Source organism: Tenrec ecaudatus, chromosome 2 (assembly GCF_050624435.1).
Source record: "Tenrec ecaudatus isolate mTenEca1 chromosome 2, mTenEca1.hap1, whole genome shotgun sequence".
In the NCBI taxonomy this organism is placed as follows: domain Eukaryota; kingdom Metazoa; phylum Chordata; class Mammalia; order Afrosoricida; family Tenrecidae; genus Tenrec; species Tenrec ecaudatus.
In genome coordinates this window covers 269,246,609-269,264,736 of record NC_134531.1, presented here as the reverse complement: position 1 = coordinate 269,264,736, position 18,128 = coordinate 269,246,609, and the positions used below count along the sequence as shown (strand labels likewise).

At 40.7% G+C, this 18,128-nt stretch overlaps 1 protein-coding gene and 1 pseudogene across 1 annotated transcript in view; one reads left to right on the top strand and one right to left on the bottom strand.

Annotated features, from left to right (window-relative positions):
• The window catches only part of GBE1 (1,4-alpha-glucan branching enzyme 1), a 394,057-nt gene that overhangs the window by 79,208 nt on the left and 296,721 nt on the right, over nucleotides 1–18,128 (bottom strand). Inside the window, exons 11-12 of the mRNA XM_075542452.1 lie at nucleotides 13,537–13,647; nucleotides 9,512–9,683 (exon numbers count right to left, since the gene is read on the bottom strand). Of these exons, the coding sequence (XP_075398567.1) occupies nucleotides 9,512–9,683; nucleotides 13,537–13,647 (283 nt within the window). The remainder of the gene's footprint in view (nucleotides 1–9,511; nucleotides 9,684–13,536; nucleotides 13,648–18,128) is intronic.
• On the top strand, nucleotides 15,658–16,705 carry LOC142439019 (ornithine aminotransferase, mitochondrial pseudogene; annotated as a pseudogene).

Below are 18,128 nucleotides of genomic sequence, written 5' to 3'. Positions count from 1 at the left end.
GATCAAAACCTCAACCGATCACATAATAGGTCTTAAGACATTTTTATGGCTCTCTTGCATTTTTACTCTCAGGGAAATTCATTGCATACTTCCTACTCCTTTCTCCCCCGAAAATATCTTCCTCTTTCCGATACTTATCCTCAAAGGAAGACCTCACATCCTACCTCACTGAGAACAAACCCCAAAGCAATCATCATGAACTTCCTGTGCTTCACACACTTTCACTCACAATTAGCCTTCTGATGGGCTGGGTTATCTAGAGAAGCAAACCAGTGACTCATCTATGCGCATGTACACAGAAAGACTAATATCAAGAAATGTTTCACACAGTTGTAGAATTAGGTAAGTCCAGTTCGGTTCAAGCCCATGGGACAGCTATATGATGTAGGCGTCTCCTGACTCCTGTAGCTGCAGGGGATGACACACAAGAAGCAAGAAGATGAAGCAAGAACGCCACGGGCTAGTAGATAGTAGTTGGAGGAAAGTCGACTAACAAGATGCAGGAGCCAATTCTAGCAGTAGAAGTAAGATAGCTTCCACACAATGTCAACTAAGAGTAGGCTACACACAGACTGGAACCTCCCTCTATATAGTATCAAGGCTGTGACCAGGTTAAGGAGGACTCTTGGTGGCACTGTGGGCCACGAGTGTGGCTTCTAACAGCTGGACAAGCAGCATGAAAAACCACCAGCAGCTCCTCAGGGGAAGGTGGAGGCTTTCTACACCCATTAAGAGTTACAAGCTTAGAAATCCACAGGGGGCAGTTCTACAGGGTGGAGTGAGGCAGAATCAATTTGTTGGGAGTGAGTTTGATTTGTGAGTGATTCTCCCTGTAACTATTTGGCTTCTTGACAAAAAATCCTATCAGGGAGTTTTCCACATTCTGTTTGATCCTATCATGGGAGAATCCTCGACCACCTAACTTGACATAAAACTTATCGTAAGCCTGTACCTGTACCCTTTGTTCAATCTTTCTAGGGAGAAGGCACACTTCTGTGGTCAGTATTCCTCTTTCCACTGTAGTTTGCTTCTTCAGGCAGTACATTTTATTTCTTCATCAACCTTACTTTTGCTGTGGAATTACCCTCTTTAAATAAGTCCCATGAACACAAAGGCTTCTTATATTTAGTAATAAAACAAATCCCCTGTGATTCGACATCTACTCCAGCTATCCCCTTATTTATCTTCTCCCTTCCTTACTATAAATAAGCATGGGGGGCATGTCTGGCCTCCTCTGACTTCCCCAGGGGAGGGAGAATCAAACTCCAGATTTGCCACAGGCTGAATTGCATGAGGCAGAAGTCAAACATTCTTCATCTTTCAACCTTCTCCCCACCCCACCCAGCCCCAACTTTCAACCTTCTGAACCAACTGACACCAAGTGTCCGTACAAAGCAAAGCAAAACAAAACAAACTCATTGACAGTAGGTTGATTCTGAATCACAGTGACCCTATAGGACAGGATAGAATTATCCTTGTGAGTTCCTGAGCCTTCAACTGTTCTTGGGATTAAAAAGCCCTGTCTTTCTCCTGTGGGAGAAGCTGGTAGTTTCAAACTGCTGACCTTGCAGTTCTCAGTCTAAAGCTTAACAACACACCACCCTCCAAAGGCATTCTCCCCACCAACCCCCCAAAGGCTTAAACATTTATTCCACAATTCATTGCAATGGCTATACAGAATTCACAGTCATTAGGGAAGTTACCAGGATACAGTTTGAGATCAGAAATGCTCCGGACACAGCAGTTCTACGGTCAGGAATGCCTCTTCTCAGCCATGCACACAGGCGCATCTCTCTCTCTCTCTCTGACCCAAAGACATGCAGAAAGATGGCCCATTGGCCTCTCACTGCTCAGGCACTGTTACAAAGCTTCTTTTTTATTTTATCACTGCTGATAGGACACCCCGCTATTCCATAACTTCAGCATGAAGGCATTCAGTTGTAGCTCCATGAGTCAGCAAATCTACCTTCCCTGATTAAATGGCTATTCCACATGAGGCTCCTAAATGAACACACTCAATTTTCTCACTCAATGGACCACGAAGCCCATCACTCCGCCTCATGCTTTTGTTGCTGCTGTTCTTACTCTACCACTGCAGTTCTGTCTCCTGGCTTACCAAGATCCAGTGCACGGGGATCTTGAGGTACAAAGGGCACACTCGGTCCTGGTTCTTTTATCTTGATGGCAGTGCAGCTGTCTAAAACTGCTTCTAACGCGGCCCATTTTAAACTCAGCAGGATGACAGACTGACCAATCTCCGAGTTAGATCGCCATACACTGTGCGCACAGTCCTGTCACATCATTTGGTGGGAGTCAAAAAGACTAGGTCTAGAAGTGCTGTATCAAACAAAACTTTAAAAAGTTTACAGATGCGGGCTCTTCTACTGTACTCCAATCTGGCTTCTACCTTCACCACTCTCTCAAAATGATCCTGTCTTGTTCACTACAGGATACACATTTGGCTAATTTTATTCAGCCTCTTGGCACCATTGGGCTGTCGTTTTCTTGGTGTCCAGGATAATTCATTCATCACGATCAATGGCGAAGAGGTGGAAGTTGTCAAAGATATTGTCATGCATGCACATACAATCAATGTACATGTGAGCAACAGTAAAGAGAGCAAACGATGCATTGCATTAGGAAAACCTGCCGCGAAAAACCTCACTGGAGTATTGCAAAGCAAGGCTGTTGCTTTGAGGACTAAAGGGAACCTGACCTAGGCCATGGTACTTTTGGTGGCTTCACATGCATACCAAAATGTGCATTGAAAAAGGAGGACTGAAGAATTGATATGTTCGAATCGTGTTGCTGGAGAAGAATACTGAAAGTATCATAGACTGTTAAAAGGACAGAATTTTAATGGGCATGCTATTCGTGATATTGTTCTATGGTTCGAGTGTTCTGTTGGGTCTCTTTTCTTTGGAATGTGTACAAATATGGAGTTCTTCCAGTTATGCAGCCAAGTAACTGTCTTCCAGATTTCCAGGCATAGGCAGGTGAGTGCTTCCAGAACCTCATCAGCTTATTGAAACCTTTCATTGGGTTTTCCAGAAATTGCTGGAACCTTGTTCTTCCAAGTGAGCAGCTGAGACCTTCTTCATTGTTTGCTCTTAGTCTGGAAGCTCTGCTGAAGCCTTTCCACTTGGGTGACCGTGATGGTATTTGGAATCCCAGCGGCAGAGTTTCCAAACGCATAGCAATCCATAATCCACCGAGTGGAACCCACTGAGAGACAAGTCCTGGTTTCCTGTGTAGTTCTCCAAATATTGGTGTTTCTTGGGGTTCTTCCCTGAACCTTGCTTTCTCTTGGGTCACGAGTCTCAAATCTAAAGTTCAGATCTATTGCCCAGTTGACTTCGCTAGTGTTATGGCTATATTTATATTCATGTGCTGAGATCTTTCCATTTTTAATTCTTCTAGCCTTTATAATGTGTGATCGTTAAGGGTTTTGTTTTGTTTTGTTGCCAGCTTGGCTGGGCTAGGAGTCTTGCTTTGGTGGCCACAGCCTCCCCGACGTGATGTGATGGAATGTAATCAGCTCCATGGTAGGCTCTGTTGTGATCAGTTGTAGGAAGGCCGAGGGTATGGGGTGTATTATCTCCTTTAATCAGTTCTCAACCCTGATGCCAGTGGAAAGAGGCTTCATCAGGGGTTTTGCCTCCTCATATAAATCGACACAGTACAGATTAGGCATATCTAGAATAAACTATAAAACACCTTAATGTCAAACCAAAATCACTCCTCTCACAGCTACTGAGTCAATGTCGACTCATGGTGACCCCATAGGACAGAGTAGGAACCCCAATAGGCTTCCAAGACTGTACCATTTTACAGGAATTGAAAGCCCCATCTTTCTCCCTATGAGTAGCTGGTGGTTTTAAACTGTGGAACGCAGTTAGCAGCCAAACATATAATGACTATGCCACCGGGTCTCCTTTTAGTATTTTCCCAGTGATTATGAACATGCATTGTTAAAGGAGTCGAATACTGATTTCTAAAAGGGATACTAGAATAATTGCATGTAACTGGTTCTAGAAAAAAAAGCTATGCCAAATGTAGAATGTTATCTCAATTCGCTTACTGGTTTTCTGGGGCATTCATAATCATATATGAAAATGAATGTTTAATGTCTGGAGGGCACTAATTAATAGTAACCCCACTAATAAAGATACACAGCAAGTAAATATTTTTAAAAAGCAATTTAAAATGTAGGTTATTGAAAATGAATCTTACTGGTGATGCTGTTGGGTAAGCATTGAACTGCTAGCTGCAAGATTGGTGATTAAAATCTACCAGCTGCTCTGCAGAAGAAATTTGAAATGAAAGATTTAGTCTCGGAAACTCTATATATGGTCGCTCTGCATTGGAATTGATTCCAAGCCAGTGGGCTTTGTTTTATGGTTTTCAAAACTAGGATAACAGGGCAGGTAAGCTGCAAAATAATACTATTCAGAAGGTATTAAAATCATAAAAGTAATAGATAGCATTATTTAAATGCTAATTAATACATATTTTACATAATTGTTCTGTCATCCTGTGATAATGTACTCTAGTTAATGGAGCAAAGGAACAGAGCTATGTACGCCCTGTCGTTTTACAAGCATGTCCTGACTTACTGCTATTGGGTGCTGTGTCTCTGCTCCTGACTCATAATGACCCAATGTGCTACAGAATGAAACACTGCCTGGCCCTGCATCCTACTCACAATTGTTGTTTGTTGCAGCTACTGTGCTAGATCATTGCCTTGAAGGTATTCCTCGCTTTTTACTGAACTTCCACTTTTAAAGTATGGTGTCTGGTAACATAAGCATTTGTATATAAATAACTAACACTTGTATTCTACTTGCCAGAACTTAAACTTACCAGGCTTAAAGGGAACCTGGGGCTCTCAGAGAGTAAGTGGACTCTCCACCATTCGTATATACCACATTAGAAAGCACTTAACAAACGATAGCTGCTTTTAAAATCCCATCTTAGAAATCGAATACTTATCATTTTTATTTGTTTCTGTTTATTTCATAAAACAAAAAACTACATGGATTTAAAAAATCAAATATAAGAATGACTAGGTGGTTTCCCTATGAATGTTCTAATTAAGCATGGCATCAAAGTTTTAAATAATAAGCATACAAGCTTCCAAACACATATTTTTATTTTCCAGGATTTTATAAGTTATAGGAGTGGCACGGCTTGCTGAAAGTCTCTTGATCTTTAGTTCTGATCCCAGAACTCACACTGTGTCTATCAGGCTGATAGATGACTAGCAGGCTGATTGCTCTCATAGACTTACAGGGATTCCTCGTACACATGATGTGCCGTACATGATCAAGTATTTGCAGGGAAGGATGGACACACCTATGATACCATTCACACAGACTTGGAGTCAGATTAGGCTCACGGTGACCCACGCACGTAGAAGGAACACTGCCCTGCCCTGAGTCACGGAAGGTCTGAGCCGATTGTTTAGGACTCTTTTGCATCTCTTTTATTGAGGTCTTCGATTCTGTTGAAAGTCTTCCTCTTTCGTCATTCCTGGTAACAGGTCTAAAGTACGTGAGAAAATTTCACAGCATCGTTTCTCAGGAATATTCTACCTGTACTTCTTCCAAGACAGAACTGTTCCTTCTTCCGGAGTAAACTGCAAACACTGTAATTCAGAAACATCAGTTCTTTGTTCACTTTCCAGATTTCCTATGCTCATGAGATGACGGAAAATACTACGTTTTGGTCAGGTGCACCTTAGTCTTCACAGTGGTATTTTTGTTTTAACCCTTTAGAACAGGGGTGGGAAACCTTTTTTCAATGAAAGGTCATACAGATACGTATCACATTACTCATAAACCATATTGGTCAAACATTTAATTAACCCACCCCTAATGTGATGGCTGGAACTGCCTCTTTGGTCAGGCGTGTGATGTTAGCTGGTACTGATGATTTCACAGACCTTATAGGAGTGCAGGGGAAGGATGCTCTCCACCATTCCTGCTCTAAAGAGGTCATTTGTAGTAGAATTGCCCCGTGTAATATGTTGTTTGGTTTCTTGACTGCAGCTTCCACCGATGTAGATTATGGATCGATGTAAAGTGAAATCCTTAACACTTATTTTTTCCTCTATATAACATGTGCACTGGTGAAGTTGTTAAATTTTTGTTTTCTTTGTTAGGTGTAATCAATACTGCAAATTATAGTCTTTTCATCAGTAATTCCTTTAAGCCCTTGTGACTTTCAGCAAAAAAGTTGCATTATCTACATATGACGAATGTTAATGAGCCTTCCTTTATTCCTGGCGTAGCATTGCTCTGCATATCATCTAGATCCTCAGATTATTTGTTCAACATGCAGAATAGATAAATATGGTGGAAATGCACATCCCTGATGCATACCTTCCCTGATTTTACAAGATGTAGTACCCCCTTATTTATTCTAAACAACAAGTAACTGACTCTGCTTTTGTACAGTTTCCCTATGAGTACAATGCAGTGCTCTGGAGTGGTCACATTTCACAAAGTTAGGCGTGTTTTTTTTATGATTCACAGTCAAATGACTTTGTACAGTCAATTAAACAGGTAAGCGACTTCCTGGTATCCTCTACTTTCAGTTTAGAGTTATTTGATGTAAGCCATGATATTAATCATTTCATATCCTCTTGTGAATCCAGCTTGAATTGCAGGCAGTTCTTTGTCAATGTGTTGCTGCAACTATTTTTTAATTATCTCCAGTAAAATTTTATTTGAATGTGATAGTATCAATATTATTAGATAATTTCTGCATATTGTTATATCTCCTTTCTTTGCAATCAGCACCAATATGGATTTATTTCAGTCAGTTGGCTAGGCAGCCATCTTATAAATTAAAGTAGCATAAATATCACTAGAAGGAAATATTTTTAAATCATTCTAATATTTATGAAATCTGTGTTTAAAAGTTTGAATTGAGGTGCCCTTGAATTGATCCTGATGGCTTACTATTCAGATAAGATCACCAACCCATCATCTAAGTTACCTCTAGCCAAGTTTTAAACATTTTTCCCATTGTAGGCACCACCAGTATTCAGACTACCAATCTTGTCCAAATTTCACACTGAAAACCAAACCCACTGCTGTAAAAGTCATCCTGACTTATAGACATTTTATCTGCCAGGGCAGAAGTGGCCCAAAGGTTTTAGAGACCATCCATATAAGCAAAGACAGCCTCATCTTTCTCTCACAGAGTGGCTGGTGGGTTTTAACCACTAACCTTGTAGTCAGCAGCACAACTATGTCACTAACCTCCATCTTTTAAAAATACTTTCAAAATAAAATGAAACTCACAGCCCCGGAGTCAATTACAATTCCTAGTAACTCTGTAGGATAGAGGAGAAGTGTCCTTGGGGAGTGGGTTGAAGCTGTAAATCTGTATGAGAGCAGACAATTTCATCTTTTTTCTGCTGAGCAGCCGGTATGATACTTCAGTAATTTTTAAAACGAGAAACCAGAATCATTTATAGTTTGAGACATGCCTAATCTGATATGCTACATTAAAATTCAAATCAGAGGAAGGTCTGCTCATTGAGAAAGTGGCTTGCTATAGCACGATCCCCAGCAACTGTATAGGAATCTTAGGGAGGGTCTGAGTTCTGAGAGTGAGGAGGGAACACTGTAAAGAAGGAGGGTGTACATATTTGCACAGCTCAAAGAACCCAACCAATGTTACTAAATGCTGTGTGCAGAAACGGATGGATTAGAGCATGATGAGTTCCATACATTCTCTACAATCAACCGACCAGCCCATCACTGTGCAGTCCATGCTGATCCCCACGCCCTCTAAGGCAGAGGGGAGAGCTGCTGAGGGCTCCTACACATGTCAACTCTCATGGGAGCACGTTGCCTTAGCATTCCTCTATGGCTGATTTCCGTCCAACACTATTTTATTTCCCAGATATTTAATGAAACCATTTGTTCTTCTCTTATTTGTTAACAAACACTCCTTTTGTACACAATATGAAATGTTTTTCAGTTGCTCCCTCACCTCCAGCATTCAAAGCTTCTTATGCATTCTTGGAAACTTGACTGGTTAGCATGCACAGTGCCTCCATGGGAGAAAGACGCTGCATTCTGCTCTCATAAACCCTGTCTGTCATCTCTCTAGGAAACCCAATGGGGCAGCTATACTCGGAGTTACACTTGAGTTAGGATTGAGAAGGCAGCAATAGCTTTGATGCGTTATTTATGAATTCTTGTTCATGCATTCTTATAACAAATTATTTAAAGTAGGTCACATTCTGCATCTATTTTAACAAGATATGCTTCAGTAGATTGTGTAACCAAGGACTTGCTGGGAGCTCCACCTTTATGAATAGAATTCTGTAAGTTAGGTTGGACCAACTGCCTTTTAAGGAACTGACTGATTTATAGATTAAATGCTTGTAAAATCCAGCCAGGAAACATGACATGATGCCTGCCTAACACAGTGGAGTCTTCTAGCGGCCAGGAAGGTACCCAGATATTTCAACACATTTTATTGACCCCTAGATGAGAAGGACATGACAAATTATATGTTATTGGTAAAATCTGGTGTATGGTTTCATAACACTGGGTTCCTAACTTGGAAATAGTAAGCAATACTACCTTTAGACACTTTCAAAAGTCCAATCCATGATTCCTAATGAAAACATCTAAGCCAGAATGAATTTCTCTACAGCCCTCAGGATTTCAGTGTAGAAAATTAGTGGCATTTTGTCTATTTTATTTTTTTTTGTCTCTGTTTAATCTAAAGCAGGTGAAATCTTTTAAAATAGGATTCAGAAGTTTATTGTTGAACAAATAGAACAGGAAAATCAGTTTCTTTCTATATTTTATCAATGATCTTTAAAAAATTCATATTTTCCCTATTATTAAACGTAAGCAATTATTGTCTTATGCTCCTAGGGTCTCAGTTTTCATATTTATAAAAAAAGAATATTGGTATACAATTACATCAAATGTGCTATATTTAATTTTAACCAACAACTTAAATATTCTGTTTAAATGTGTAAAAGCTACTATGATAAGTTGAGAATCACTAATTCAAAATAATAATAATACATTTCAAATTTAAAAATTAATTTAAACGTAAGCTCTCAGACTATATATCAAATCATGTTAGAATAACAACCATCGGATAATTTGCTATACTTTGTCAGTTAATACTTCAAAGTGTATTATAGAAATGAAGTTACGAGTTTTATTTTTATTGAGTTCACTTAAGCTCACTGCCACTGAGTGGATGCTGACTCATGGAGAGCTAACGCATTGGGGGTGTAGAAAGCCCTGTCTTTCTTCCACAGAGTGGCAGGTGGTTTTGAATTGCTGACCTTTTGGATCACAGCCCAACACACAACCACTACCCAAAGTTCCATTCATGAGGTGGGCTGGGTGTGATTTTGTATTTTAGATCTGATGCAAAATTCAACATATAGCATATGCTTTATATCATACATAATAGTAGTTAGAATTTTAAATATAGATTAGACATGTGTTCATTTCATACTTACCCATAAAATTGAGATAACCTTCACCCCCGAGTCCATGAGTAATGAGTCTAATCATCTTATGAAGCTGGATCCCACGATCAATGACTGGAGTAAAGGGGCTCAGCACACTCATGTTTGTATACATTTGTGCATCCATCATCCAGAATGCCAGTGTCTTATCACCGACTAGGGCCTACAGAAATAAAAGGGGGAATCAATTACAAGGGTCTACTACATATAACCCCTTCCCTGGGGAACAGACAACAGAAAAGTGGGTGAACGAAGATGTAAGACATGACAAAATAATAATAACTTATAAATTATCACAGGTCTATCTAGATAAGATAAGCTAGATGAACAGTCTGGAGGAGAAAACATTGGTGCCGATGGTTCCAGCGGGACATGGGAGAGGGGGACGCGGAGGTAAGGAGGCGGTATTGACCAACCCAGAGACAAGAGAACAACAAGTGGTCCAAAATCAGTGGCAAGGATGGAGTGAGAGGTCTGATAAAAAAATGATCGAGGGCAATGTAACCAAGAGAAATTACTGAAACCCAAATGAAGGCTGAGCATGATAGTGGGAAAAGAAAGAAATAGGAGGCAAAGGGCACTTATAGAGGTCTAAATACAAGCATGTACATATGTAAATATATTTATATATGATGATGGGGATAGATCTCTATGCATATATTTATAAGTTTAGTATTAAGGCAGCAGATGGACATTGCGTCTCCACTCAAGTACTTCCTCAATGCAAGAACACTTTTGTTCTATTAAATTGGCATTCCATGACACACACCTTCCCTACATGACGCACACCTTCCCTACATGAAGACAAAGCAGCTGCTAAGTAAATGTGGTGAAGAAAGCTGATGGTGGCCAGCTATCAAAAGACATAGCATCTGGGGTCTTAAAGGCTTGAAGGGAAACAAGCAGCCATCTAGCTCAGAAGCAACAAAACTCACATAGAAGAAGCACACCAGCCAGTGTGTGACCACGAGGTGTCGAGGGATCAGATATCAAGCATCAAAAAACAAAAAAGAATCATATCATTGCAAATGAGGGGGAGTGCAGAGTGGGGACCCAAAGCCCATCTGTAGGCAACTGGACATTTCCTTATATGAGGGTCGCGGGAGGAGATGAGCCAGTCAGGGTGCAGTATAGCAACCTTCCGCTAGTTCTTAAATGCTTCCTCCTCCCCACTATCATGATCCCCATTCTACCTTACAAATCCGGCTAGACCAGAGGATGTACATTGGTACAGACAGGAACTGAGAACACAGGCAATTCAGGACAGATGATCCTTTCAGGGCCAGTGGGTGAGAGTGACAATAACGGGAGGGTGAAGTGAAGGTGGGGTAGAAAGTTGGAACTGATTATAAGGATCTATAAATAACCTTGGGGACAGACAACAGGGAAGTGGGTGAAGGGAGACATCGGACAGTGTAAGATATGACAAAATAATAATTTATAAATTATGAAGGGTTCATGAGGGAGCGGGGAGCGGGGAGCAGGGAGGGAGGGGGGAAATGAAGAGCAGGTACCAAGGGTTTAAATAGAAAGCAAGTGTTTTGAGAATGATGAAGGCAAAGGATGAACAAATGTGCTTGATATACAATGGATGTATGTATGGATTGTGATAAGCATTGTACGAGCCCCCAATAAAATGATTTTTTAAAAAAGAAATAAAAGTATGTGGGTAAATGCAAACAATGGATACTAAGCAGTCGTGGCTTAAACTAGAGTAACAAACAATTCCCTGGAATGGGGAAAAAAATGTAGGAGAGATGTATGAATTCACAATAAGTACCTGATTGTGTTAGGCTGAGAGCCACAAAGATAGTAGCTTGAAAGCACCAGAAACTCCCTTAGGAGAAAGATGGGGCTTTCTACTCCTAGAAAGAGTTAGTCTTGGAAATGCACAAGGGCAGCTCTTCCCAGTCCTACAGGGTCTCTAAGAGATGGCAGTGAGGTGACCTGCATTTTCCAGTAGTTACAGTCTATGTTAACGTGAGCTTGACAAACTTGTGTTCAGGGCTGATTTTTATTTCCATAAGACTTTGCTGGAAAACACATGAAATATATCTAAATAAGCACTAATTCTAAGCTGATGCCTCACATTTTCTATAAGTGGAATGAGCATTTGTTATAATTTTGAAAATATTAAAGAGAACTTTTAAAATAGTTTACTGTACCATTCTTCTATGTTTTTAAAAGACTGAAGGTTCTGAAAGGTCTTGTATAATAAAAATATACATGCTCATATATAACTATGTCATTATGTAAGGATTACTATATATTCACTTCACATACAGGCAGAAATGTTACAGCAGTTCCACCACTGCCTAAGAAAAGCAAAAAGGCTACGATGTTTGGTTTAGTTTTTTTATTCTTAATAGGAAAATTGGTATTTTCCATGAAAAACCTAATTTACAGTCATTGGTTCAACTTTTACATTTCTAGCAACTTACAACCTGTAGAAATTTAATTTAAAAGAATTGAAAGCTATGTGCTATATGAATCTCACTGAACTCACTGCCTTGAGTCAGTTCTGACTCCTAGCGACCCTATAGGACAGGGTGGAACTAGTCCTGCGGGCTTCCAAGACTGTACGTCTCTAAGGGAGTAGAATGCCTCTTCTTGCGCCTCAGCAGTCGATTGGTTGGAACTGCTGTTAGCAGTCTAAGGCATAACCAGTCTAAGGCATAGGCCAAAGTTCTCCTGCAATATCAATAGCTGGCAATAAAAAAGGCACTAAAATTCTTTGTTCATCTACATCTGACTTACAAATGATGCTTAGTACAATATGCCCACACTTTGGAACAAGTCTGGGTTGCTTTACTTTGTTTTTATTTATACTGTGTGACTGAGTGAAAGTTTACAAAGTAAACGGTTTGGTGACATTGATTGTCAACCGCATTTTCTTTCTGCACTTACCATTGACCCTTCATTCCTACCTATCCACTCGGGGATCCTGCGCTTCGGCCCTGGGTGAATGCTGCCCTTTTCATGTCCTTTGGCGGCGGGTTCTGAGGAAGACATACGTCTCTCTATGTCTGGCTAGACACTGGCTGGAAATTGAGCCACAGGCAGACTAATTAAGGCCCAGAGTGTCAGGCATTCAGCTAGTCCTTATTGGACCAATCCGTTAGCTTCTTTATGATTTTAAGTTTCAGAGAACTTTCATTTTTAACTATAAATCTGTTTGATCATTTTATTTGCTCATTTATTTTATTATCCAAAAATGAGTTTATCTGAAAATATCATGTTAGACACCGGAACAGTGGTTCTGAAGCCCTGAGTAGTAGACGGGAGTTACCCAGCCAGAAATACTGTGGGATCATGGAGATATATAGGGTCAGGGGTCCCAAATAAGGAATAGGTGGTATATGACTATCGTTGTTATTATAAAAGTTTAAAAGAAGGCACTTTTCTATGCTGGTATGTACTTCAGGGATCAACAAACTTTCTATATCTATAAAAAGCCAAATCAAACTTTTTTTAGGCATTGTGGGCCACTTTATCTGTCTCAACTACTGAAATTATTATAGCACAAAATAGCCAGGGGCAATGTGAAAATAATGAACATGAGAATGTTTTGAACAGCTTTATTCAGAAAAACAGACAGCAGATAGGATGGGCAATGCTTAAAAATGTTAGCCTGAGACATTAATAAAATAAGAAAAGGAAATGTATAAAAGAAAATAAACACTAGGAGCTAAAATTACCTTGCATGAAGACCAATATTTATCAGTAGGAAAAAGGAAAGCATATAACACAGTAACAGCAATTTAAAATCTATTATTAATTACTGTTTTGGCAGGATAAACATTCTAGCGTAGTTTTAAACTACATTTTCTGTTTGAAAAATAATTCTTAAATGATTTTCAAGTAAGATTAATTTCATATGAAGAATCAATTTTAAATTTTGTTACTATTAATCACAGTAAGCATGAGATAATTGCATTTGCTTATTAAAATAAAGATAGATACATATAATGGTGATGCACTCATATTTGTATCCCTTTTATGAATGCCTCGTTTACCTGATCATGGCTCTCGGCATAGGCAATGCACTTCTCCAGGTAGCGCCTGTTTGTGAGCGTGTGCACTATATTGCCCATATTCCAGTCTTCGTCTTTAAATTCTTTAAGTAGCTACACACAAGAAAATAAAAATAAATTTCTGGATGAACCATTGTTTTTATTACATGAACTTCATTATTTGACACATCGATGGAATCGCTAATCCGATAGCTAGGATCTTATTTTCCTTGTGTAAACTTTTTCTGACATCCTAATTTTTAAACAAATTCCCCAAACTGACAGTGGTGTAGCATGTATGTATGTGTGTGTGTGTGTGTGTGTGTGTGTGTGTGTGTGTGCATGTGTAGTGATTTGTGGGGCAGATGGTTTGTCTTTTTATAATATTTATTTTGTCCTAAAATAGCTGCTAGCTCTTGATTATTGACCCCAGTAAATTATTTTTGTACATATATCTGTCCTTAACATTCAAAAGGGAGAGATATACTATCTTTTGAGGTTTGAATGAAAAAGGAATTTTTAACAGCAAGAGTTCCTTGTAATATTCAGATTTTAAAGTAATAGATCATATAACAATTAGCAAGCTTATAAAAGGCTCTTTATTTTTAATCCTCCCTTCCTCAATAGTCAGTTTGGATTGGGCCCTTTGAATAATTCTTTGGTAGAACTGCCCTTGCAAGATCTCAGAGGATTACCTTTAGGTCAGTACTGGTGATCCCTGCTGACATTGAGGACACGCTGCTCTCATGAAATGCTCGCCATCTCAGCCTATCATTTGTCTTTCTGTTTGAGTTGTTCTCGTGTTCCTACAAATTTGGCCATCTCGCACTATCTCTGCTTCGACCCAGCTTATACAAATTTGTGTTTTTTTAGGGTATGTTCTAATATATATATTTTAAAGAAACCTCTTCTCTTTACTCAACTTCTTTCTCCATGAGTCCCTTTTCAGTGGACACTCCTGCCCACATTCTAAGTTGGTCCCTGGCTTTCTCCTCTCTGTGTGGTACCCGGCCCTTTAAGGTGAGTGGGGTCTGTGAGTATTAATGACGTCTTCTGCAGAAGCTGTGAGATAATAACCGGGTGGTGTTTTATGATGGTAAGTTTACTGGAATTGGTCATGCACCAAAATTAGTCTAAAGACAATTTTGGCATAACTAGTAGAGTACAGTCTGCTTGTAACTTTTCTTGCTGACTGCTGAACCTATGAAATTAAGATTAATTTATCCATCCCCCATAAATGCAGAAGCCCATTACTTTAAATATAAACACAAACACACCTCTCCCTTACAAATACATCTCCTCCTGTTTCTCATTCTGTTGTTCAACCTCAATTGTGAAGGTCTCAATTGGGTCCTCCCAAAATAGGTACCTCTTATGGCATAGTGGTTTAAGCACTTGGCCACTAACCAATAGACCAATGGTTACAACTCTACAGAGAATTCACAAGAAAAAGATGTGGTCATCTGCTCCCATATGAACTGCAGTCTTAGAAACTCTATGAGGCAGTTCACAGTGTCACTATGCGTCAGAATCAGTTGATGACTATATAGACACAGTATACCTATGATTATGATCCCATTTTGGCATGGGTTTTCTGTGTTAGGTTAATGTGGTACAACTGGTATAGGACATGTCTTCAGTCAATGTTATTTGAGATATAAAAGTAGATAAACCAAACATGCATTAGGTTGCAAGGTCTGAAAACTCCAAGTCCAGAGAACAGAACATGAAAGATCATTCCCAGGTCTTGCAAGCTAACGTGTTTGCTTTGCTTTGAAAATATATTGAGATAGTGAGTCTATTTTCTTCAGTTATCTACTTTCAGTATAAATTTGTCCATAAGTAGTACCTATGCCTGCATCACCATTGCACTTTGGGTATAAATAAATGGTTTCCTAGTTTTATAAGTGGGGAGGAATTCTGTCCAAAGATGCATCATTGATAGTGCTTGCTCCAAAGTGATTCAGTGGCTACAAATTGGGATTTTACAAATGATGAAATTTGGAAGATATTTTAGCATAAGTTCATATTGCAAAGGATTAAGACTTTGGGGAGGAGTGGACGTCTGAGTCTGGTTTGCTCTCTGCTGTCAGATCTGCTTGCCCTGCCACCAGAGCCACAACGATGCTCTCCAAACTCGCAGCCTACAGGCGGCCACCCTCCTTTGCCGGGGACTTCACTCTTCAGTGGCCTCTGGCGTGTCCGTGGCCACTAAAAAAAACGTCCAGGGCCCTCCATCCCCCGAGTACATTTTCCAACGGGAATCTAAATACGGAGCACACAACTACCACCCGCTGCCGGTGGCCCTGGAGAAGGGCAAAGGTGTTTACGCCTGGGACGTCGAAGGCAGGAAGTACTTTGACTTCCTGAGTGCCTACAGCGCTGTCAACCAGGGGCACTGTCACCCCAAGATCGTGGATGCCCTGAAAAGCCAGGCCGAGAAACTGACCCTGACCTTCAGCGCGTTCTTCAACACAGTGCTCGGCGAGTCCGAAGAATATGTCACCAGGCTCTTCAACTACCAAAAACTCCTGCCTATGAACACAGGCATGGAGATGGGGGACACCGCCTGCAAGCTGGCCCCTAAGTGGGCTACACCGTCAAGGGCATTCCGAAATACAAAGCAAAGATCATCTTCGCAGCCGGCAACTCCTGGGGAAGAACGTTGTCCCCCATCTCCAGCTCCACAGACCCGAGCAGCTATGATGGCTTTGGACCATTCATGCCAAGTTTCAAAATCATTCCCTACAACGACCTGCCAGCTCTGGAGCATGCTCTTCAGGACCCCAACGTTGCCGCGTTCATGGTGGAGGGGGTGACGGGGGTGATCATCCCCGAGCTGGGCTGCCTCGCGGGCAGGCGCCAACTCTGCACCCAGCACCAGGTTCTGTTCATTGCTGACGAAATACAGACGGGGCTGGCCCGGACTGGCCGGTGGCTGGCGGTTGACCACGAATGCGTGAGGCCAGACATCGTGCTTCTGGGCAAGGCCCTCTGCGGGGGCTTGTACCCTGTCTCTGCGGTGCTGTGTGATGACGAGGTGATGCTCACCATCAGGCCTGGGGAGCGCGGCTCCACCGAGGGCGGGAACCCCCTGGGCTGCCGAGTGGCCATCACCGCCCTGGAGGTTTTGGAAGAAGAAAACCTGGTGGACCAAGCCCTTTGCGGATAATTTCTGTGTAATTGTTAAAACTCCTCTGCCGGGACGAGTGTCTAGTCTTTGGAAATGGCTTCAGAGCTGAGGCAGGGTGTGTGGTTAAGGTACACTTAAGAGGGTGGGTGTCGGTGCATGTAGGTACCAGGATGCAGTCTGTGGACATTAGTATTTGGAATCACAAAATGTTTAATATTTCCAAATGACTATTAAGTGTTTGATTAATTTGTTCAAAACAATAAATGTATTTCCAAAGTGTCTTTACTTTTAAAAAAAGACTTTGGGGAGTGTTAGGATGAGGTAATTAAATGCATTTCCATATGAGTACAGATGCGAATTCTGAGAGGTCAGAAGGCATAATGCACAAGGACAATAATGCCCTCCTTAAAATACCAATGTTAAGTGGATGAGTCTGCTACACACACTGAATGAGATCCATCACAATTGCCTGAACTCACTCAGAATGTCAGTCTGGAATGGTCTAGAATTCCTGATGGACTGCTTTGATTAAAGACATCCTAAAGGCTGATGGGGAGAGAGAATGGAATGAAATAATATCTTGGAAGAATTCCAAGATGGTATCATCTTGGAAGAGTTGAACATTTGGGATATCTTTACTCTTCAACTTTTTGGGACTAGTCTATTCTTAATTTTTCTAAAAGGGATTATTACCACAATCTCAATAGCCTAAATTTTCTAGCAGTCTTTAAAAGTTTGGAAAAGTAAGGGGAAATCTAGTGCAATCAAAATAAATGAACAATTGATATATAAACCAAGTTGAATGTGAAACATGTTACCAAAAAATACTCAAAGGTAGCACATGATGTTATTAGAAATAAAGAGCATCTGGGGAGACAGCTCTAATCCCAACTATTTGCCCCCCTCCCCACCCAATTCTCACCCCCAGCACCAGAAGAATGCACTTTAGAGGACAGCACTGAAGCTACAACTCAGGGAGAGGGGTGCATCTTCTCAGATCAGAGGACCATAGGGTTGGCCCCACAAGACACAATGTCCCTCACTAACCCACAGCACTGGATGCATAGTGCGGAGATTGTTCCTGATCTGATTACACCACACCGTGGTGAAAGACTATGGGCATGCAACAGAGCAAAAAGGGGAGCAAAGCAATGAATCCCCGGTGAATACCAAAAACAGACTTTGGGGCCAGGGTGTGGCATGAAATCAGCCTCTATGGGCAAACACTCATAAAAGTAAACAAACAGACCCAGAACTATTTATAGGCTTTTTTGTTGTTGTCAGTTTTGTTGTTGTTGTTAGTTTTTGTGTTCTTCTGTTATTTGGTATTGTGCTCTCTCTCTCTCTCCACTTATTATTGTCTCTGCATGTCTATCTAGATAAAATAGATGGGATAAACAATCCAATTCGGAGGAGAAAACAGTGGTACTGAGTGTTCCTGGGAGACACGGGAGAGGGGGAG